Below are 26,156 nucleotides of genomic sequence, written 5' to 3' on the forward strand. Positions count from 1 at the left end.
CTGATATGGTGGAGTGACCAAAATAGATTGATAACTATTTTGATCTTTTGTGAGCTATATTATGGTGACCCATCCCAAATAGCACATGGACTAATTGTTGAGTCCTGACCCAGAGGTTAAGAATACCTGATATACCTGTATAAGGACATAACTAATAAAAATTTAACTTTTAAAGGTATGCCACCTTAGCCCTTGCCATTCATAATGCCCAATAATGATTCCTGTGCTTCCTATTTGCTAATATATTAAAAGCATCCATTTTTCAAAGGCCCCATTTTCCATTTTGATTTCCTACAGAACGCTGGAATATATCAGATATGTGCAGTACATATATTGATTAATGTGGTGCTTGCTTCTCGATTATGTTTTACAGTTATGTACTGATAACCTAATCACACACCCCTTCCATCCACCTGTTACCTTTATCGTTGTAAATATTATTGTGGAACTGACCTTATGCTTTTATCTCTAAGAAAATTTTGTTAGTATAATTTCTTAGAAATATGGACATACAATATAATAGAAGCAGTTCATCACAATGGAGAGATATGTAAAAAAATGTAAATAAACCAGTAAAAATGTTGTCCTTACAATGTTATATACGTAATGTGTTATATCATGAAAGAACAAGCTGATATGTGCAGTGTGGAATAAGAAAGTCAGGGATGTTATGTAGGATTAAATAGAACAAATAAAACAGAATTCCCTACTCATAGGGGCAGATTTATCAAGGGTCAAATTTCAAAGTTAAAAATACTTTGAAATTCGAGCATCAAATTAAAATACTTCAAATTCGAATATCGAATTCAAACTTTTTTTCATCGAATTTGGCTATTCTGTGGTCGAAGTAAAATGGAACGATTGAATGATTAAATCCTTCGAATCGAACGATTTGAATGATTTTATCGTATGATCGAAAGATTTTCACTTCGACTTCAGAAACGTAGAAAAAGCCCCATAGGCTAACATAGTACTTCGGCAGGTTTAATTTGGCGAAGTATTAAAGTCAAAGTTTTTTTTTAAAGAGACAGTACTTTGATTATCGAATGGTCGAATATTCAAACGATTTTTACTACGAATCAAAGTAGATTCGAAGTCGTAGTATCCTATTCGATGGTTGAAGTATCCAAAAATTATTTTGAATTTCGAATTTTTTTACTTAGAAAATTCCCTCGAATTCACTTCGACCCTTGATAAATCTGCCCCATAGTGTCATGCATCTATGTTAACCTACCTATATCCCTCACCTCTGAATGTGAAATTGTGAATCCCCATTGCATTTTTTTTTATTTTCTTCATTGTTTAAAGAACTAATGTTTTTTGTACCCGGTAGCTGGATACTGGTACACTGGTACATTAAAAAAAGAACACTAAAAAGCATATGTGAGTTTGATGTACAGTGCATATTTTGTTCTTTGAGGTTTTAGAATTTAAAGGTAGCACTGAGCTCTAACACCACAACAACTAGATCATCCAAGACAAACAAACATTGCATTAAAATTCGATTTCATTGCCAATATAGGAAAATTTATTTTGAACACTGGAAGTAGAAAAGAAAGTTAAAAAAAAAACTATATGTTACATCTGCACCTAAGTCTGCTTGTTACTGAATCCTATCAAACTAATCATTATAATTATTCAGGCCACCACCTCAAAATGCTCAAAGAACACTTCATTGACCGGGGCTACAACCCAAGAACTGTCGGTCGATACATTCATAGAGCCACAAGGATTCCCAGGAGTCAACTTTTACAGTTGAAAGAAAAATATAAATTGGGTGCCTCTAGTGGTCACATACTGTACAATCCACAACTAAAGATCCTTAGAAAAGTAGCCAGGGATCTACAGGGTACACTTTATAAGGGAGTCTCAAAAACTTATTCCCAAACCCACCACTTCTAGCATTTAGACAGCCCCCAAACCTAAAAAAAAACTAATAATAAGAAGTACCCTATAACAACCCACCAAAAATGGAACATACCCCTGTGATCTCGGACAGCTACAGATTCTGGACACAGAGGAACAAAGCATCCATGACCAGTACAACTGTTATTCCAATGTGGTGTACTTAATACAATGCACCAGATGATAGACCGGAGAATAGTGATGGATGAATTTGCGCCGTTTCGCCGAAAAATTCGCAAATTTCGCGCGAAATTCGCATAACGGCGAAAAATTTGCGAAACGGCGCCCGTTTTTTCGACGCCGGCGCACGTTTTTGGCGCCAGCGTCCGTTTTTTCTAAAAAAAAAAAAGAATTTTCACGGGCGTTTCGCCAATTTATTCGCTGGCGCCGAAACGCGCAAATTCACCGCGAATTCGCGCCTGGCAAATAAATTCGCCCATCACTACCGGAGAACTGTATATAGGAGAAACTTTTCTAAGTCTAGAAAGAGAAATACATACCACCACTTCACCATAACCAATAAAAACACACACCAGTAGGAAACTATTTTTAACAGCCCCCACCACTCCATAAATGATTTAGGACTCTTGGTTCATAAGGAGAATTGTGAAACAGAAAATGAAAGGAATGTATGGGAATATAAATTATTGAAAACATTCAACTCTCTCTCGAGAAGGGACTGAACCTGGGTCCTGGATTTATTGCGAGAAACTTCACTGGCACACAGGATATGGAGCATCAGGGCAAGCCCTTGCAAATGTTATTAATGCAGTGCAAAGAACATTAATAAAATTTGTAGATTTTTTAGACATTCACATGGCAACAATTTTTGTATACAATTTGCTACACTCTTGTATTAAAATGTAACAAAAATGTTACACTTGGGATAGATACTTTGGTGATAGTTGTTATATACAGCATGTTTTAAGGATTGCCATAGAACCCTGGCACAGATTTTAAATCAACACATTTTAACACGGTAGACCCTAATAGGCACTAGTTGCCAATCTTGGTGATATTAACTTTCAATTATATGATAGTAAGTCATATTTTTATCTAATCTTTTTATATGTGGGATGCACTAATTTATTCACTTATTGATTGGCCAGGGGTGTTATTTAAGGATATGTTTCACTTCCTGTTTTCATCCTGACGACGGCTCCATGTGAGCTGAAACACGTTGATGCACCATGTTCCAATAAGATGCACTGATTCACATTTGAATTGTGGCTGCCATGAGTGCTTTCATGGACTACTGACGTTTTTAAAATCTTTAAGTACACCAAATGTAAAATCTATGACTCCCGCATAAAAAGACTATATTGATCATGCACTCGATTGTACTGTATGTTTTGAGTAGGCTTGTTTATGCTCTATCTATTAAAATGTCAATGCCTGGAATAGTCTAAAGGTTCCCCTCAGGACATGAGCATGTTAAACTAAAACTGAGTATAACTTTTTATTTATTAAAGTATGTGCTATACCAAAATGTATACCTAAAGTGACTATTTCAATGAACAAACCAATACAGTATGTGACGCAAAAGCTGTACCTAGTATAATAAACTTTCCTTGTGATCAAAGTTTCATAGATAGATCATTTTACCAGCTACCCTTTTGATAAATTCTATGTACAATTTATTAAAAACAAAGCACACAAAACAATATTTCAATGTATACAAAAATGCCCCCGCAGGTTGCCACCCCCCAACAAAATAACCCTGACTGACACACAATTACAGAAGAACACAATCTTTTATATAATGTAGGAAATGTATGGCATCCTAAAACTATTCAGTCAGTGCAAACCATTTTATAACAAGACATCCCAAGAGCTCTTTACTGTAAGTACAAGTAGCTTTACCCCCATAATTTCCAATCTCCTTGTAGTAATCCGTGTAGGTATACTTGGTTCTCCATGGCTGCTTCAAGAAATACAGTATTTAGCATTAATTAAGACTATTTTTGTCTAGGTTCTGACTAGTGATGAGTGATAAATTCCACCATATACAGATTCACCCCAAACTTCAGCTTTTCTTAAAAAATTGCTCTGTGGCTCATTATGCTTTGTGTGACAAAACAAAAATGGCGCACAACAAAAGAAAAGAAACATGACAAATGCATATGTAATTTTTACCCTTACACATCAACCACAGTGATCTCAGCCATCCCGCTGCCTATAAAAGGACATATACTTAAATATAAAGAATTCATTCATACATTAATTAATGTGGTATACAAAGCACACAGATAGGGATGGGCAAATTTGACCTGTTTAGTTTCGCCAAAAATTCTCCGCTGGCGAAATCACGCTGACGCCCATTAAAGTCTATGGGCGTCAATTTTTTTTTGAGGTGCGTCTCTTTTTTTTTGTCACACAACGCCATACAAGTGTATGGGCGTCATTTCCGCAGTGAAACAAGGCAAATAAATTCGCCAATCCCTACACACAGATATTATCTGTTGGTGGTCAGATCTATTATTAGTTGTTATAATTCACTAGTAGATACCATTACCAGTCGACCAGAGGTAATGTTAAAAATCACAGACATGTTTTTAAGAAATTGTCAGGATCCTCTTTTTCTATTGAAAAGCAGCTTTAGCATAGTGACGACGAGGCCCTCTAACAATGTAGGGCATGTTTGTAACCGTGTACTTAACAAAAAATGCATGTGATTTTGCTCTCCCAAAGCAGAAACAAGGTACCATGTAAAAACCTCCCATAGACTCTAGCTACACATTTTTTGTGTATTTTTCAGCAGTTTCGCAAATTTTTGGGTCAATTGAAAAGGGATAGATTTGTTCATCATTACTTCTGACTGGTTAGTAACCTGAAATTTGTCTCTCTAGTGTACTATTATGATATCAAAAACCTCTTAATTGGATGGAGAATGGTCTTGCCACCAAATAGTGCACCACAAAGTCATTTTGTACATGAAAGCATGGCTTCCTTAATCAAATAATGATGCACTGCAGATAATCTACCATTCTGGTTTCTCAACGTAGCATAGCTGTCAAATCCCAACGTTTCCTTTGGATGAGTCCTGTTATTTCAGTAAGTCGGTTTTCTATAGCATACTTTCCTTTACAAGAGTGTAAAATGCTTACTTGCAGTATGCATACGTGTGAAAAAACACCTTTATATCTCTGTGGGCTCAGTGGCCCATTTGTGCCTTTCCAATGTTTTGTCTGCCCTGCAGGGTTAAAAAAAACAAAGACAATAAGAAAATCCCAAAAGGGAGGCTGCAAAGACAGACTGCTCCTTTCCACCGATTCTAGATAATAGTGCCTACAAATATTAGTTGCATATAAAACTCAATAGAGAAAAACAATAATAAATGAAAAGTAAAACCATGGTAAAGTGCCTGAATTATTGCTAGCCGCAAGTCAGAAGGCACCAGTATCTCTTCTATGCAAGAATGTAGTCATAATTCATTGAACAGGTACCAAACATGGCTTTTGGGAATTTTCCTTTCCTTGTAAAATACAAACTTTGCAAGCCAGGTGTAGCTGAAAAAAGTCTACAAATTCTTAAAACTGCTATCATCCCCATGACTGCAACCAGGGCACCAAATGTAGAATAACAACCTAACTGGATTAAAATTAAATTGAAGTATTTATTTTAGATTAGAAAATGCTGAGCAAAATTTCAAATAGCATCATCAGCAGGAGAATTTTTTTTTGACAAGCTCTCAGCCTTTTGTTAATGGCAGATGCCTTTCAAAATTACCTGCTTTATATTATACAAGTTACCACATCTCAATACAGAAAGAAAGCAGAAAAGTGCAAACTTTTTGAAATGATTCACATTTATACTTTTTGGTGTGTAAGGCAACGTCTGGTAGAAAGGGGTTGAGGTTGACTAGCCACACAGTTAAGTATCAGGTGTATAACCTAACACAAATTATACCTAATGCTGGTGTTGATGATGTTACTGATGGTGGTTATTTGGAGAGAATGAGACTCTGATCTTTCATTGTGTGAAGGAGAGAATACTTTGTTTGGAGAAGGGTCTTTCCTTCTGTGTGTGTGTGAGAAGGAGAGTTATGACTTTTCCATGGATGCTCCTCATATGGCTACAAGGGTGGCATTACCACAGTGTGAACATGCTGGAAAGAGACAGGTGGCTGTCTAGGATTGGTTGCTGTGGCTTTTAGGAGACACTTGTATAGTGAGGGAAAGTACCCTAATTACAATGTAATCAGATTAGCAGGGTTGATCTTTGGTGTTGTGTCTGACAATAATCTGTGAACATCTCAGTGAAAGCATACCTACATAGGGTCGGGCTCCTCCACCAAAAAAAAAATCTTCAGAGGGGCCTGGCACTCATTGTAACCCAGTGGCCAACCCACTTGCGCCCTCTACCCCCAACTAAATTGCTAGGAGAGCAGCCAGTGATCAGGATTTCTTAACATCTATAGAGGAAGCAGATCCCTGCTTCTTCTGTAGTTATGCCACTGGACAAACTTTGAGCCGTCTTCAGGAACGTGATTGACCGTGTGCACCGTTTCTATATTTTATTGCTATATATATTTATCTATAGATATAGATATAGATATATATAGAGATAGATAGATAGATAGATATAGATAGATATATATATAGATATAGATAGATATATATATAGATATATATAGATATATATAGATATATATAGATATATATACATACTATTCAAAAATAGGCTGTTGCTCAGCTGAAACATCAGTATGTTTGCCTACAATAAATTATAGCATAATATATATACTGTAAAATAAAATATATTCTGCTTTTAGTTCTCCAGTTTTAGGGTGCTGACACAAGGGGCTCTCTATCGTCCAACCTCAAATATCCTTTTCCTATGTGCAATGACGCACCGAACAATACCTACCCATTCACATCAGTTGGAATTGCTGCATGTTAAACACATTATATGTGTCAATCCTGGTAAATAACTTAAAAATGCATTTTTGAGTGATTACTCTGGATTGCTGCATAAAATGTGTCTTATATGCAGGATTCCAACAAAAGGAAGATAATGTAATCCTTACACCGACAAGTCTTGCAAAAGATACACTTTGACCAATAGTCTTAAAATGGCCATGAATGCCTGGATTTGGTCAGGCAGTTTGGTCTATTTTAACCATAATACTTACATTCGCTAAAACCCTATCTAACAAAATGGCAATGATACTTAGGGATGTAGCGAACTGCCGATTTGGTGTTCGCGAACGCCGTTCGCGAACACCGGCAAAAGATGCGAACGTTCGCGAACAGTTCGCGAACTTCGAACACCCGCTAAAATAGTTCGATTCGAACGATCGAAGGATTTTAATCGTTTGATCGAACGATTTTCATTCGAATCGAACGATCGAAGCATTCGATCGAATGCTTTTCATTCGATCGAATGCTTTTCATTCGATCGAATGCTTACAATCGTTCGAACGAATGATAAATCGTTCGATTTTTAGCGGTCGAAGGAATTCGAATGGTCGAACGATTTGTATTCGAATCGAACGCGAACTCAAAATGCGAACGTCGCGCGACGTTCGCGAACATTCGGCGGACGCGAACGGTCGAAGTTCGCGCGAACAAGTTCGCCGGCGAACAGTTCACTACATCCCTAATGATACTACACTTACTAAATATTACATAGCTTGGAGCCACAATGCAATCTAAATCAGATGTTAAATACTAGAGCTTGTAAAAATTAAAGCCAGATGTGGTATCTTGGTAATGGTATGTGCATGCATAATACATGTATAGCCTTAGGCAAATATTTAAATGAGCTGACATGCATATCACTGATACAAAAGCAAATCATCATTATTGATTGCGTGAACTAATGTATGTTCCAAACAATATAAACACCACATGACTATGTGTCAATAGATGGTACAATCCAAGACATTGATAAGATGTTTAATAGTAAGATTACATTTGAAGAACCTTGTGCTAACTAAATACAGTCAAATAAATAACATGGATGTTTTACAGCCAACCAAAGTATTCAGAGGGGATACAGTCCAAAAAAATGTGTATGGAAAATTTTATTTCTGTCAGTGAAATCCTATTAACTCATTTCCAAACTACTGTATATTTATATAACAATCAAGTAGCATAAACCATCCAGAATTTTCTGCATTGCACATTTTCTTGCCAAACCCCATGATGATTAATACATGATAAAGTCAATACTTAACCTTCTACAATAAACATATTTATTCACTTATTTTGACATATTCAAATACTGTGGCTTTAAATTTGACTTCAGTTCAGCCCAAAATTCTTATTTATTTCTTCATTTTCTTTGCTTAACAGCACAAGCTCCAAAGCTTTTTTTTTGTAATTGTAGTGTGATCACAAATCCCAATGAGCCAAACATCTTTTGGTTATGAATAAGTTGTTCTAGCACATACTATTAGGTCTGATAACCTTATGAATAAGACTAGACAAAATTTAAACTGAAACACAGCAGCAGATACTGGCATTAAACAATCCCTCATTTAATATGCCTTTTGTTTTGCACAATTATGCTCAACTGCATACAGAATATGTAAACTGCATGACAGCATTCCCATTTTTCCGCTCTAGTCCTTTGATTGTGCTTTTATCACAAACCGTTCTGTTGATTAAATAGGTATATCAAAGCTATGAACTACAGAAAATGATTCAAATTAGACTACTTTTCTTAACTTGTTATTAGATCGCTTTTGATGTGCCTGGAGATTTTAAGCACTTATCACTGGAGATAAATTCACCAGCTGTGATTCAGATTAAGATCCTTTTCTCGAATAATTCATCAAGGCTGAGCAGTTCAAGAATGTTGGGGAGCAGAGGAAGAGCCTTTTAGCCCAGTGGACATGTGCAAGTCACCATGATGCACAATGGGAAGTAGTCTGGTGATATTTGTGGTATGATTAATATTCCAGCTAGTCTGTATGGCATTTAATAAATATGTATTTTGCAATGGTCTAGGGAAACATTGGTTAACCTTAAATTGTTTGCTCAGATACTTAAAACCAACTTCAATAACCACATTCTTCGCCAAATGGAACTTATCGCGACAGTTACAGTATCTTAAAAGTGAATGTTCATAGACGGTCACATTTAAAAGGGAATACACACACTCATTTTTTTTCAGAATGAAAGAAATTATTTTAAGTTTTGGCTGACTCCTCAGCCTTTTTCAAAGTGCACGTACAAACAAAACACCATCTTTAAATACACTCTGTGGTGGGAACCCGACGTGACATGCAGGATCTGGTGACGTCATCAGAGTTACTCTACAGACAACAATACAATAATAAATTAAATATCTTGTAAAGCATTAAAAGTGTAACAAAGTTGTATAACCCAGTGTAATAGAAGGTAGTAAGTGGAGACAAACGTGATACGAAACACAAACAACAGGGATACTTGCGAGAAGTAGATCAAGAAGGCCAAGGCTGTATATGAGCTCATAACTAGCGATTAATTAATATAGTAACGGCACTCAAAATAAAGTTTACTGTTATTAGGCAGAGAGTAAGGGTAGTTTCAGTGACTGTATTTGTCTGACTACAGAAATGATGTACAGTAACAGAAATCACTAGTGATGGGTGAATTTATTGGCAGGTGCAAATTTGCATCAAAAAGAAATGTCGTCGGCGTCCAAAAACGAGACGCAAATTCGCCCATCACTAGAAATCACTTTGACTTTATTCAATGTGCATATATACATCCCGTAGCATACTGTAGCAAGCATTAATGTACCTGTTCAATCTGTTCTGTTATAGTTAGTGGCAATGCTGAGAACAATAAAAGCAAGAATTTCACTGGCACACAGGTAATGCTGGCAGGGTGAAACCATTGCTTTGAATTTATTTAATGCAGCATGCAATGTTTCGGGGATGATCCCCTTTATCAAGCATTAAGCTTTATCAAGGGGGTCATCCCCGAAACGTTGCATGCTGCATTAAATAAATTTAAAGCAAGGGTTCCACCCTGCCAGCAATGCATTACCTGTGTGCCAGTGAACTTCTTTCAGTACATTTGGACAGGTTGCCGATACCTATTCCGCTGGGCAGCAGGGTTTTGTTCGCTTTGGAGGGCCAGGGTGTGCGTTTGTACCTGGATATTTTCAACAATAAAAGCAAGTAATGCTGCAATTCTTGAGAAAATGCAGACTTGCGGGTAAATTACAGGGTTTTGCCCACAGATGCATTTCTAGTGTTAATGTACATTGATTTCATGGAAGAAAATGATGTTCTAATTACTCAGATAAGTCACTAATGTTTCATTGTGATTGTGCCTGTACAACATTAATAATATTTCTTTACATTGAGTTTGAGGAATACTGCAACATGCTGGCAAGTTATAAATATATAAGTAACGATAATATACAGTTCATCTTTTAATACTGGTTCAGTGATCAGCCCTTAATAGTTTTTTCTTTGTATTCAAATTATTTTTCTCAAATACCCTTTGAGCTTTGCCCAAAGTTTTTGGCTCTCATCCAGTGCCACAATGTTCCAATATATTTCTTCCATGTAGCATGGGCAGTTCTGTATAAAACACTGTATGTTGCATTCAGAGAAAAAAACACTTCACACTATTTACTAAACTCAAATTTTTTTGTTCAAGATTTTTTTGGCAAAAACTAAAATTTTCCTGGAAAAAAAACTTGCATTTTTGAGATTGATTATACCCTGGTGCTGCAAAAATCCTCCATCTCAGACTTGTCGAGGTCCTGTATAATTCAATGGGAGAGGCACATATCCCAATTTGATTTTATCATGTACACAGATTTACCCCGTTACACGGCGCTGATCGAAGGAATCACAAGAGACAGTAATGCTCAATTTTCTTGCGGCTTTATTTGGCACATCTAGTGAGCTTCTGGCAGTGGGTTGGTGAGGAAAACCTACGCGTTTCGTGCCCTCTTTCCAGGCACTTCGTCAGGGTGATTTTATCGCTTTTTTTCAGGCAAAAAAAAAAGCCCAAAAAATGTGTATGATTTGGGTTTTTCACTCAATTTTTCCATTCAATTTGTTTTAATTACAGTATTTTTGGTAGACCCATTGAAAATTATGAGAATATGAATTTGATGCATTCAAGTAATTGTAATTATATTTTTTGTAAAATAAGTTTGGTAAAAGTTAAAGCTGATTTGAATTTATTTTTTTAACCCTTCTTATCCAGTTGTTTATGCATAAGAAAGCCAAAGTATAAAATTCAGCTTTAGACCCACTGACTGATGATTTGAAAGCATATCATTTAATTCTTCAGTTAAATAGCTTATTTTAAAATTTCCATCTGGATCATAATATTTATTTATTTAAACCAATTTGAACTTGCCAGGGATATAAAAATTGGGGGAGCTGAGCCTGCTATTGCTTAGGAGCCAGAAGGGTCCAGATTACAATTTCAGTAAATGTTTGAGATTTAATGGGATTTTTATGACAGACCTAGTAAATTCTGGCTATACTACTACAGCTGGAAAGTTTTTCTTCTCCACATTTGAATGTAAATGAGCTACAGCTGATTTGGTATAGCATTTTTTGTAATACTCTTATAACCATTTGCAAAATAAATAGCATTAAAATGCATTGGTTTCATTTAAAATATAGGTTTGGAACCATTCCGTTACCCTTAACAGAATAAACATTTTAAATTGCTTAGTTTAATTAGAAGAGACTAATTAACCTAAAAAAAGCAAGTCGTGTTGTCGCAGTACAACCAGAATCTAGCGAACAAGACATTTGTTTCTTGAATTCCTTTGTGAGTGTATTGCACCATTCAAATTGTGACATGCTTCTAGATAATTATTGTATAAGCCTTTTTCTACTTCAGCGCTAGTACATTACATTCTCTGCAAACCCAAAGAGCTCTCAAAAATCAAACTGCACAGGCTTTTATGTTCTTACCTTCAACAACAGCAGGAAGCCTATTTATATGAATATTAAGGCTGTGTTTCTTCTACCTATTATTTTAAGAAAAATAAGATTTTTTCTTGTTATCCTCACACACAAGGACTATATCACAGCAGGTCAATTACAATTTAGTCCATGCAATAATCTGAGTAATATGACTCCATTGAGATGCCAAAAATACTAAACAAGCTTATTTCTCTCTCTGCTTACGTATTCGCAAAATCATAATTGCAGCAAATGAAAGATCATATCCACCAAAGCTATACCTCTGTTTGGCTGTTTATTAAAGTATTAACATATTTATGTATTTTATATATTATATATAATTAACATAGTAACATAGCTCTTTGGGTTTAAAAAGGCACTCGTCTATTGAGTTAAACCTTTTAATTTAAATAAAAATAGCATAACTGCTTGTTGATATAGAGAGAGGCTGAAAACCCTTCTGAAGTCTTTCCAGTTTGCCTTTGAGGGGAAAAAAAACATCCCTTATTCCAACATGGCAATCAGACAAGTCCCTGGATCAACTTGGAGCAAAATATCGGTCATATTATAGTGATGTGAACATTTTTTGAGGGACCTTATCATCAAAAAAAAAAAAAGTACCAATAACATAAAAAGTAGTCTCTTGATAATTAAGGGAGGTATTACTTTACTATAAAATTGCAGGGACAGTGCCTACCTGTTTAATAAAGTCTACAAAGTTTAAACACTTGAACAGAAGAGGGGATATATTGTGGATTACAGGTATGTATCCCCATTTTTTAGGTTTTATAATCACCGTCATCGTTGCAAAGCAAAACCTTTATGGTTCAATAGAAGCGTTGGTGTTGAGGTGGGTAAGAAAAGATGTGCTTTTAAGGCTTTCAAGTTAGCTGGGACAACCAAATCATTTATAAGGTACAAAAAGGCCAATAAATCATGCAAAGAAGCTATAAGGCAAGCTAAAATTGATATAGAAAAAGATTTTGCAGCAAGCAGTAAAAGAAATCAAAAATTATTTTTTTAAATATGTTGACAGTAAAAAAAAATTAAACAGGAAGGGGTGGGATCCTTACTATCAGAGGGGGGTCAGCTGGTTGATGAAAACAAAATAAAAGCACAGATTCTGAACACATATTTTTCATCTGTCTACACAAATGAGTACCAGTACTTCTTAATAGTCCCAATTCTAGTAATACAACTAATGATGCATGGTTCACACATGAAGAAATTCAAAAGAGACTAGAACAAAGTTCCGGGGCCAGATGGTATTCATCCCGGGGTACGTAGCGAGCTTAGCTCTGTGATTGCCAAACCACTTTACTTAATTTTTCAGGATTCATTGAGATCTGGCATAGTGCCGAGAGACTGGTGAATTGCTAATGTGGTGCCTCTGTTCAAAAAAGGATCCTGTTCTCAGCCTCAAAACTAAAGGCCAGTTAGTCTGACGTCAGTGGTAGGAAAGCTTTTCAAAGGGTTAATAAAGGATAAGATACTGGACTTCATAGCAAATCATAATACTATGAGTTTGTGCCAGCATGGTTTTATGCGTAATAGATCTTGCCAGACTAACTTAATTTCTTTTTATGAGAAGGTAAATAGAGACCTCGATTCTGGGATGGCAGTGGATGTGATTTACTTAGACTTTGCTAAAGCATTTGTGCTCAGTGCCACACAAAAGGTTACTGGTTAAATTAAGGAATGTTGGCCTGGAACATAGTATTTGTACCTGGATAGAGAACTATCTAAAAGATAGACTACAAAGAGTGGTGGAAAATGGAACATTTTCTAATTGGACCAGTGTTGTTAGTGGAGTACCACAGGGCTATGTACTAGGTCCCTTGCTTTTCAACTTGTTTATTAATGACCTGGAGGTGGGCATTGAAAGTACTGTTTCTATTTTTGCAGAAGTTGTCTAATTCTGGGCAGTGTCATTCTGTGGCTACTAAAGCAAATAAAGTTCTATCTTGCATAAAAAAGGGCATCAACTCAAGGGATGAAAACATAATTATGCCTCTTTATAGGTCCCTGGTAAGGCCTCATCTGGAGTATACAGTGCAGTTTGGGATTCCAGTCCTTAAGAGGGATATAAATGAGTTGGAGAGAGTGCAGAAATTCGAAATTTTGGATACTTCGACCATTGAATAGGACACTACGACTTCGTTCGACTATTCGACCATTTGATAATCGAAGTACTGTCTCTTTAAAAAAAACTTCGACTTCAATACTTCGCCAACTTAAACCTGCTGAAGTGCTATGTTAGCCTATGGGGACCTGCCAGAGCATATTTCTAAGTTTTTGGGTTTCGAAGGAAGATCGTACGAAAATAAAATTGTTCGAATCTTATGATCATACTACGATCGGAATACGATCGTACAATGAATAAAATCCTCTGACTTCGAATTCGAATGTCGGAGGATTCTATTCGATGGTCGAATTTCAAAGTATTTTCCACTAAGAAATTCGACCCTTAATAAATGTGCCTTATAATGCTAAGTTGGAGTCTTAAGCACATCTGGCACAGATTACTCCCTTACCATGAGAAGTATCCCCATTTAGCTACTACATGCCACAACCAGGGCCACAACCCTGTGGGGAGAAGGATATGGTTTTGTTCCGTACTTGGATTAATTATTAAATTAATATGTATGCAATTTATGTAACCTCCACAAAAACTGCCCTGAGTTGAAACTTGTATACTGTACCTTGTGTAGAAGCAAATGCCAATGACCTCCAATGAACTGACTGACATTACCGTAGTAGTAATTAGTGATTATTTGTAAAAATACTTATTATAGTAACATCATATACTGTTTGTTTATGTTGGGATCTATTTAAAGAATTGTATGATTGTCTCCTACATGAACCTTTCATCAGTGGAATGACTAGTTATTGGGCCCTGCAGCAAAATTGATGCTCCCCCCCTACATATATGCAATGTATATAACTTTTGCAAAAAGTTACTTTCAAAAAAACGTATGTATCAAGTAATTATTGTGCTTTAAAATAATGATACTATATTGTATGATATTAAAATAATCTCTGCAGTGCAAAACACTAGTGAGAAGATCTCGGATAGTAGAAAATGCTACAATGTCATTAGAAAGATAGAAAAGATGGCATATACCCAGCATTGGTTGGTAAACCAAATGGGTTTGCAGGCAAATAATGTGATAACTGAATTCAGAACCCTGAAAGGCTCCTGTGTGTGTGTATATATATATATATATATATATATATATATATATATATATATATATATATATATATATATATATATATATATATATATATATATATATATATATATTCATCTTTGCAACAAGGCACTATACCTCTTGATACTATGGAATGGCAGTCTCATTTATCAAAGGTGTGTCATGTTGGAAGAAATAAGTGAAATCTTGGGATCTTGAAAATTCCTAGGTACACATATTTTCTCAACCTCAATGCCCATACTGAGTTGGCAAAATTCTGTGTATAAATTTAATTTTAATAGATTGTTTCACTACTTTTGACAGTCCTTTTGACTGCATTCTTTGGCAGCAGACACACTAGAAATCTAATGTATCTGTTTCCTTATATTCATTTCCTTAATTATTTTAAATGACACCAATATATCCAAAAGTAAAAAACTGTAATTATTTAAAACAAACTCACGTCTATTGTATGCCAAGCATTCTTGCTTTGTAAGCCTGCTTGTCATTTATCATTAAAAAATCGGGTTTTCACCACTTTTAACAAGTATTAACACAGTATTTTCTGCTTTAGCATTTACTCTTTTTACATGTAAAGAGCAGACTTTAAAAAAAGAAAAGAAAGGCCAATAAAATTTGATTAATGCTAATATTGATGTCCTGTGTAATGAATCATTTATGAATAAAAAGCTGTTTTCAATAACATTGATTAATTTGCAGAGTATTTACAGAGCTTTATTCACATTAAGTTACTGTAAATTACCATTCCCTGTATCTTTGCAGGAGGAAGAATTGCTTTACTAAATCTTCTTTAACTCCTGGAGACTTTAAGTTTGAAGCTGTTTGTAAACCTGGTGTTAACATACTTTAAATTTGTCTTAAAGGCTTGACTTTACAGAGACCTCTTCATTGATGTGTTGAAAGTGCTGAATTAATCAATAGACAACTCTGCAATGATAATGCCATCCTCAGAGTCAATATCAAGAGGTTTTATAGCCTAAAACACATTAAAAGTAATGCCCTTCATGCCACGGGGCAGAATGACATGGCAACAGGAATTGTCTCCTGACTGTAGTTCAGTTTCCTAATTTTGTCAATTTAATAGTCGGATAACGTAGCACAATACTTAACCTTCGCATTGCTCTTGATATCAGCAGAAAGACATTGAGTCCAAACGTACACATACCATGCTGGAAAAACTAACAGAGAATTTTAAAAGCTACATTAATATTAAATGTGTCTGTGATTTATTGGCCAAGTGGTTATGAATTTTTGATACACTGATGATTTACCTACTATTTCTCAGTAAGTATTATGAATGCCTTTGTAAAACCTTATTCTGTAAATAGCCTTTACAAGCTAAAAACTCTGTTTCTAGCATTACATATAAAATGAAAGTGAATATTATCTGCCAAAGAGGGTATACTGCAAATATATGTAAAATATATTAGCAGACACCACAAAACAAGCCTTACATTCCCCACAGTTAAGCTTTTCCCTCTTGTTTTAGTTACCCCTGACCTCTGAAGGGAAAGACGCAGAAAAGACAGGGATAGATGTGTATGAGCTGCGAGCCAATAAATATAGCACTGCAAATATAAATGGGAGTATTAATGAAATGAAATAAGATTTAAAAAAAATTAAATAAAAAGGAAAAAGAACTCTTATATCACAACAAAAAACAAGATCTCAATAGTCACAATCGGGGGCTGACAACCATCAGAAGGTCAGTGCTCAAAAATTAACAATAGAAAGGTACCCCGTCTGTAACAATTAAATTAATATCTAGTGATAGATTAAATCCCTTCCAATAAGAAAAGTGATTAACTTAAATTAAAGTGCAGTGCGTGCCTAATCATTTAGTTCATCAACAATATTAAATAAAAACCAATCACTTCCCAAACCAATTAATTCCCAAGCCAATTCATAAATATTAAGTATAAATATAAAGTGCCAATTAGTGCATAAATCCAATGACTGTTGCCCGATTAATGGTGACAGTTCATTGACAATTCCTGATTGAAATCATGAATCATGAATTGTCAATGAACTGATTATTACTTGTTATTACTCCTCACAGGTATTCCAACAAGTCACCTTTCACAACTCCAATCTGTTCTAAACGCGGCCGCTAGACTCATTCATCTAGCTCGCCGCTCAACATCAGCTGCTCCCATATGTATGTCCCTTCACTGGCTCCCAATCTCTTCTAGAATCAAATTCACATTCAAGGCCCTTAATAATGAAACCCCTCACTATATTTCATCTCTAATCTCCAAATACACTCCTTCACGAAACCTACGCTCTGCTTCTGATCTTCGCCTCACTTCTCCTCTCATCACTTCTGCCCATTCTCGTCTACAAGACTTCTCTCGGGCTTATGCTTTTCTCTGGAACTCTCTGCCACAAGCTGTCAGACTTTCTCCTTCTTTCCAAACTTTCAAGCGCTCCTTAAAGACCCATCTGTTTAAAGAGGCTTATTCGATGTACCTTAATTAATCATTGCTGTATCAAAAATGACAAAGTATTTATATAATCCTAATGTCTCAATTGTACCCTAACCTTTTAGTTTGTAAACGCTAATCTCTAGGTCCTTCTAACCCTATTGTACTCTGTAATCCTTGTTTGTTATCCACCATTTATTCCCTGTTTGCTATAACTGCAGTAAAGCACTGCGTATCTTGACAGCGCTATATAAATAAATGATGATGGAATTGGAGGGGGTCCAGAACATTTGAGAACAGTTAAGAGCTATAGTTATATATGGGCAACATCTCTTTGGTGTATCTAATATAAGTAATTCAAAAAAAGCAACTGGACTTGCTGAGAAATTATTTGTAAACGTTTCACTACTCATCCGAGCAGCTTCTTCAGTTCAACTGACCTGTGTGGGAAGTTCTTGGCATATATATGTCCCCTCTCTGAAGAGTTACAATGTGCCATTGTGATTGGATTAGTGGTTGAGTCTGCCAAGAATTTGCCACACCAGTCAGTTGAACTGATGAAGCGACTTGGATGAGTACTGACACGTCTTCAATAATTACTCAGCAAGTCCAGTTTGTCTTTTTTGTAATTACTTATATTAAATATACCATGACCTGAATGAATGAAAATCTTAATAGTCATTTCTCTTTGGTGTCTTTAAGAAATTGTTGTAGCAGTAAAAAGTAAAAGCTGAAAACCTAGATGTACTGTAATGTACTGTACTTATTGCTTTGTGCCAGGAATGATTAACAAATAAATCCTTTCCAATCATATATTATGGATTTAAAATATGGCTGGTTTATAATGTGTGAGCAATTCTGTAATGTTTTTAACGAAGTTTTGATGAACAGTTGAATCAACCCCTGACTCAAAATGAAAGTCTAACCAAGTTTAAATATGACTAATTTGCTAATTTCCACACAATCCCACTGTGTATAGTATTGTTATCATGAATTTGTCCTTAAATGTTGCATGGGGTCAGATTCAATATGATAAGACTAAACCATCTCTTTTCAGAGAGGCAAAAGAAATAAAGGAATATATAAACAAATATGGTACTGAACCTATATTTTTTTCATGTTATTATAGATATATTAATAAAGACAATTCTGAAATGGATTCTAGATTTCCATATAAATTGCTATAGAATTTTCATGCAATGAATGCCCTTTTTTTCTTGCTGAATTAAATATGGCATGTATTGTCATATTATGTTGAGTTTGCAATATCCTCTGCTAAGTCGCATCAAAAAGCACAATTATGATTGCTGCCCATTCATCACATATGTATGAATTAAACAGCAATTAAAATCAGTCTCTTTGTATTTAGTAAAGCAACCCAAATGCAAAAGGTAATCTTGCAATATTAATATAACAAATAGCTAGAGATCACAGAAAAGCTAAATCTAGTTTTCACTACAGTACAGCCAGGTACATTAAATACCTTTAGTCATCTCCTCTTATACATATAATTCACATTTTTTGCTACTGAAAAATATGCTCTTACCTAACAAAGAATAAAAAATGACAAAAACTGTTTGTTACAAATGATGATATACACAGTCCAAAATCAACACCTTACTTAAACATAAACTAATTGAATAATAAGCATAGCCTAATTAAGCTTTCTTATAACAGTTAAATAGTACAAGCAAGTACTTCATTCCAATCACCATGGCTACTTGGCTATAGCTCAATTAAAATGCATGGTACAAAGTAGATAAATAATTGAAATAACAATCTACAACAAATTAGCATTAGTGGAAAAAGCAATTTTAGATGGTGACTTTTAAAAGCTACTTGAAATTAGTATGCATACATACCCACAATGGACATCTCTGGAACAGTGGCCTGATATGGTCCATTAACAAACTCTGGTGCATTGTCATTGATGTCCTGAACTTTGATAATGAATTCTGAAGGAGGCTCCAGAGGTTTGTTTGTATCCCTATCGACAGCTTGAGCTGTTAGTGTGTATTCAGCCTTTTCCTCTCGATCAAGTCTTTTCATTGCGTGAATATCTCCAGTCATGTCATTGATCACAAAGATTGTCCCAGCTCCCTCTCCTGAAAGAATATACTTGATTTTACTGCTCCCAGAATTCAAGTCTGTGTGAAGCTAGAATGACAATTAAGATTCTGTTAGTGTTGGAGCTATCAATAAATCACATTAGAAAGTGCATTACTTTGCCCTAGAGGATTCATATCTTAGATTAAAAATTGACATTGCCCAAGTAATTGACACATAGAAGCTACATGAACCATCAATTTATATATTTATCGTAATACATAGCAGGTGATAAGATAGGACTTAAGAGCAGATAAGCATTAAAGTACCATTGTAAAGAAAGCTTTCTTTTGGTTACTGACAGATTCACTAGGGATAGGTGGAATTTTTTGCCATGTTTTGCTGCAAAAAACAACAACACACTCACGCAGTTTAAAGAGAAGAGTCACGCAGTTTAGAAAAAGTTGTGTGAAAAAACATCGCTTTCTATGCTTGGCAAAATGTTTTGTGAATTTTCACCATTTCACAATTTTTTTGCAAAGTGAAACGGAAAAAGGTTGGCCCATCACTAAGGGGCACATTTACTAAGGTTTGAATATCGAGGGTTAATAAACCCTCGAAGTAAAATCCTTCGAATTAGAATATCGAATTCGAAGGATTTAGCTCAAATGCTATGATCGAACGATCGAAGTAAAAATCGTTCGATCGAATGATAAAATCCTTTGAATCAAACGAATCAAAGGATTTTAATCGATCAAAAGATTTTTCTTCGATCAAAAAAAGCTTAGAAAAGTGATGGGGAAGGTCCCCATAGGCTAACATAGTACCTCGGTAGGTTTAAACTGCCGAAGTATGTAGTCAAAGTTTTTTTAAAGAGATAGTACTTCAACTATTGAATGGTCGAATAGTCGAACGATTTTTAGTTTGAATCGTTCAAATCTAAGTCGAAGGTCGTAGTAGCCTATTCGATGGTCGAAGTACCCCAAAAAAAACTTCTAAATTCGAAGTTTTTTCATTCGAATCCTTAACTCGAGCTTAGTAAATGTGCCCCTCTGTCTAACCATTATTTTTAGCTTTCTCTGATAGTAATTAGTGATGGGCGAATTTGCGCCTTTTCGCTTCGGAAAAAAATCGCGTCTCATTTTTGATGCCAGCGTCCATTTTTTTGACGCCGGAGTCAGTTTTTTGGCGAAAATGCGCCCGCACCCATTTTTTTGAAGCCGGCGAATCGCGCTAATTCGCCGCAAATTCGTGCCTGGTGAATAGATTCGCCCATCACTAATAGTAATGGTGATACAATAGTGCCTAATAAAAGCAGCATGGTATGCCATCACCATGAGTTATTATAAGTATGGTGGTTTTGAGGTAGGCAGTCTTCGAATTTCACCACAAGGCAGGGACCTAAAATGTGTTTTTTTTAACACTTAGCATTTAGTCATCATTAGTGTTGGAATATGTTGTTCTGTGAAAATAAAGCAAATTGTTCTACAGAGATCTATTATTCAGGATGATTTGGAACTGGTGTGTTTTGGAAAAGGTTTTTTTCTCCGTACTGTCACCATACCTCAGTGCTACTATAAAACATTTATGTGATTTATCAAAGTTTGAATTAGAATGTTTGCCACAATTAGATTTTTTTTTCACAAAGATTCAGTTATATTTTCACTAACTTGAATGTATGGTGTTTACTGTATTAAGTACAAAAAGCTCAAATGTAAAACTTTGGCATATAAAAGCTGGCGACTTCATGTAGAAGTCAATGGGAGTTAAAAAATGTAACTCATTTTTTAAAGTTTTTTCTAGTTGGTAAACTCACAAATTCAAGTTTTTAAGCCTATAAACTTGACACATTTTGAGGTATTCAAGTTTTTTTCCATGATTGTATTTACATTAAGATTTTTTACTAAATGAGTTCATTCAAATTACAAAAAAACCTTCAAAACCTCACAAATTCGAATTTTGATTAATAGGCCTCCAAATAAACCTGATAGAATTGTGTTGCCAGTAGATATGCATTGAATCAATGGACATTTTATTCAGTGATTTTTTTTCAGTGCAAATGCATTAGTCTATAGGCATTTTTGCATGGTAAATTTTCTGCTGCAACTATTTTTCCGCGGTTATCTTTTCTCCACAAAATACATTGGTGTCAATGGGCTTTTTTTGATGTGATTTTTTTCATAATTATTTTGTGTTGTTTTTGCAAAATGTTTATCAATGACATAATGCAAAAATATGCTAGTCACTAGTTGACATTAATATAGATTTATGCTGTTTATTTGTTTTATTATAAGAGAGAAAAAGCGAATTCAAATTACAGTCATTTACTTAAACTGGATTTTATGGGAGATGTAATTTTGGAGCTTTCCAGACAAAGATCTCATACCTGTACTTCTTTAATAGTAGATAATAGTAGAATAGTAGATAATAGTAGATACTTTAAGTATGTATTTTTCGTGGTAGCTAGAGAAGAGCTTAAAATTTAAGGACACACACACGACACACGACACACGACACACGACACACAACACACACACGACACACAACACACACGACACCCTTACAGACACACACACACGACACACTCACACGACACACTCACACGACACACACACACACACCACACACACACCACACACACACCACACACACACACCCCTTACAGACACTAGGAAAACATACCAAGTAGAGAGTGCTCTACCTGGCAGACTGGACTGAGAATTAAAATAGGCCCTGGCATTTCAGGTACACAGAGGCCCAATCAGTCCACATAGAGGCCCAAACAGCCCCCACCAGCCCACTAAATACTGACTTTCTATGGGACCTTATAGCAGCCCCTCTGGCATTTGCCAGAACCCACAGATTGCCAGTCCGGGCCTGGCGAGCCTAGCATGGACTCCCAGTACTGTCTGTTCCTGGCTCTGTGCATCCTCAGTCCCACCCCTGACTTTCAGTCCTGCCTGCTTCTGTTCTGTCCTGCGTCCAAACAGCCCCTTGCTTTAAGGACTCACACCCATCAGATCCATGAACTGGGGATTTTCCCTTAAATCCCTGACACCTGGACCCCAGCAAGTTATTTTAGGTATTCGGGTCAATGGGTCATCTGATGTGAGTAGATTGAATGGACGGATGCAGAACCTGTCTAAATGACTTGATTCCCACTCCCTACTTCAGCACTATGGGTTCAAAAACAGAAAATGTAGACATGTTCTAATTAGGAGAGGTTCTTCTGTTAAACAATGCAAGCCGAAGTGAGGGATTGTAGAATCAAATGTTATGGTGCATAATGAACACTAAACCAACTATTTCTGTAAGTGTGGAATGGAGAACTTTCTATATTATAACCAAATTATGATTTTAAACAGTGTATGCATATGGATACTGTTCTTGCCAGTTATTTGTTTATTTGATTTAGAATTGTTTAGACCAGATGCACTGCTCTCTGGCACCATAAAAATTATAAACCTCTGGTTTGGTGGAGCTGGCAATGGGGCCAGTATTGAACCCATGACCTTGGCGTGGAAAGTAATAAAAGTTAACTAGAAAAACATTCACAATGTGAAATGTTATCCTGTGTGTAAATAATTTTTCTTTTGCCCAAATTTAATATAGCTTTTACGAGCCCCAAAAGTATTTAGCAACCTCATCTGCCAGCAGAAGAAAGATTGCAAATATTATGGTTTGCATCGGTGCACAGGGTACGTAATAAAAGGTTTGCCTGAAAAAGTCATTCTTTTTTGCATGTGGATAACATTCCACCTTTAAACAACCTTCAAAAATGTGCTACACACAATTTAAAGTTGTGTTGTTATAACTGCTTAAAGGAGAAGGAAAGTCTTATCAGAAAGGTCCATCTAAATATACCAGTAAACCCCCAAAGTAGTGCTGCTCTGAGTCCCCTGTCAAAAGAAACACTGCATTTCTTTCCTTCTATTGTGTACTCATGGACTTCTGTATCAGACTTCCTGCCTTCAGCTTAAACCTCATTGCCCTGGGCGTGAGCATGCTCAGTTTGCTCCTCTTCCTCCACCTTCCCTTCTCTACTGTAATCTGAGCCCAGAGCAGGGAGAGACTCAGGCAGGAAGTGATGTCACACCACATTAATACTGCATCTCCTATCCTAAACAAACAGAGAGTTTCTAGAGCTTTTTACTCAGGTATGGTAAAACATTCTACAGAATAAATATAGCATTCTAGCTTGCACTATTGCAGCTAATCTTCTTCTTCTTCTCCTTTAATGAAGAATATTACATTGCAAAATGTGAATTTTTGTTATGTATGCAATTTTCTATTCATGTAAGACTATTATTACATTTCCCCTTACTCTAATTTCGAGGGTTAGATTTTTCTTAATGTAGAACAGGAGACTTTGTTAAAACATTGGCTTAGTAACTGCAGAATCTCACAGTAAAGTTTTGGCAGCTCCTCTTTTGTGTGTGTTTTTTTAATACACAGATTAATCTTCTTAGATTGACCCTAATTGCTTTGAGGTGGTGTAAAAGGATATAAACACCTTGTGAAATCACACATCAGGAGAAATGTGCAACTTCATATATACAGTATGCCATATATTTTACCATGCTTTTTTATGCCAATTTTACAGTATAAATCATTTTCCACTGCTTAAAAAAATAGGCACCTTTGAGTGGGCTGTAAAAAGGATTATTTATAATTTTTGCCTTTATCAAGACTGAATGATAAAATATCTCATCTTTAGGCAGCAGGTATGTGTTAATAATATTTGAACATTAGGCGAGTCTGTTCAAAAAACATCCCGTTATCACTCAACCTAAAATAGACATACTCAGACAGTTTCTTTTGGCTGTCTGAATCTTTTCCTTTAATTAACTGGGGCAGACATGATGGGTGACCTCAGGTTGTCTTCTGTTCTTTGTACGAATACTAGTGTTTAAAGATGTGCTGTGTTAAAGATGGCATTGCACAGCTTTATGTGTAACTTGCTAATTCCTATATAGCTAACTGGGTTTAATTAGTTCAACTGTTCTGGCTACTATTCAGACAAACATTACCTTCACTAAACATGTGGAATGGTATCATGAGGTGCACATCAGTGGTGTAACTAGTTATACAGCAGACCCCCACGGCTCGGGCAACAGGGTGCCCAAGACCGCGGGTCTGTTGCATTGTAGTCCTCCAGCCCATCTGCAACATTTAATATATAATGATGCCATGCGTCCTGGTAGCTGGGGTGTGAGTGGATCAGATGGGGAGCAAGGGGAAATGGGACTGTTCACCAGTGACGCAAAGGAGGGGGCCGCGTTGCTACTGCAATGAGCACTACAGCACTCTCTGCACTAGCAGAGCCAAATTTCCATTTAAAAAAAAAAATCGAAAGCCGGCTCTTAAATTTACAAGAATCGGCAATGTGGCCCTATGGCAGGTGGTAAGGACAGGACTGATCTGCTTCCCCCTGATTATATTCCTAGTAGACTGCACCCCTAAATATTCATTTAACAAGCACTTGCTTCCAGGGCAATGCTGCAATATGCACATTGAACTAGATAAAAAATACAGATTTGTTAATCTAACGCAGGCATGTCCAAAGTGCGGCCCGGGCCAATTGCGGCGCTTCTACAAAATTACACCGGCCCTCAGCCTCCATCATGAAATTAATAATAATGAGGCCCCCCAGCACAGTGCGATCAGGAATCCCATAGCAGTAATATTAAGGCACATTAGTGAAATGATCTGCCACTTAGTCTATACTGCTGCCTGTGTGCTGAAGATGTTAGCAATAGACACTTACTGGCACGTAGAGACGCGTTGTTTTCACATACTTCTTTAGGGCTGAAGGTGTCAATAGACGTACTAACATGCCAGTACAGTAAACTAAAGAAATATGGCGTCACTATATGCCAGTTCGTCTCTATAGCTAACACCTTAAGCACACAGGCAGCAGTAGTAAAGACCAAGTGGCAGATCATTTCACTAATGTGCCCAAATATTACTGCTATGGTTACTCAATTCCTGTAATTTAATGTTAATGTTTCAAAGAATGTAGGGCCCCCACAGTTTTCACCTCACCAAGTCTGGCCCTTGTTGCAAAAAGTTTGGGCACCCCTGATCTAGCGTTATGCGCAGAGTGCATCATTCTTGCCCATAATTAATGGATTGATACACAGGGGTCCTAAGAAGTCATAAAACAACAGAAAAAGACACAGATTACTCCAAACATATCCCTACATGTTTATTATCTGAGTGCAAGGAAAAACGCCCAAGCTTTTAGGGAGGACCCCTTTTTCAGGTGTGCAATTGGAAAAGCTTTAGGCATTGTGAGCAACAGTCCTTCATAATGTTACAGTATACACATGAATGTATTATACATTTATGGCATCCATTATCTAGAAACCCATTATCTAGAAAGTTAGTTACGGGAAAAATCTCCCATAGATTCCATGTTGATTAAATAATTTTAATTTATAAAAATGATTTATTTTTTCTCTGTAGGAATGCAAGAGTATCTTGTACTTTATCCCAACTAAGATATAATTTTACTCCTTATTTGGGACAATCTAGTAGAGATCCAAATTACCTAAAGACCTCTTATTTGGAAAACCCCAGATCTTGAGCATTCAGAATAACAGGTCACATACGTGCACCACACACCATCATCAGATCCAGGCAAAATATCATTTTCCCTCTAATTGAGCATAGTTCTTAATGGCCCTA

At 36.1% G+C, this 26,156-nt stretch overlaps 1 protein-coding gene across 1 annotated transcript in view; it reads right to left on the reverse strand.

Annotated features, from left to right (window-relative positions):
* Positions 1-26,156, reverse strand: part of cdh8.L (cadherin 8 L homeolog) — a 222,992-nt gene that overhangs the window by 117,123 nt on the left and 79,713 nt on the right. The window contains exon 3 of the mRNA XM_018257891.2: positions 19,283-19,577. Coding sequence (XP_018113380.1) covers positions 19,283-19,577 — 295 coding nt within the window. The remainder of the gene's footprint in view (positions 1-19,282; positions 19,578-26,156) is intronic.

The sequence above is a fragment of the Xenopus laevis genome, chromosome 4L (assembly GCF_017654675.1).
Source record: "Xenopus laevis strain J_2021 chromosome 4L, Xenopus_laevis_v10.1, whole genome shotgun sequence".
Classification (NCBI taxonomy): domain Eukaryota; kingdom Metazoa; phylum Chordata; class Amphibia; order Anura; family Pipidae; genus Xenopus; species Xenopus laevis.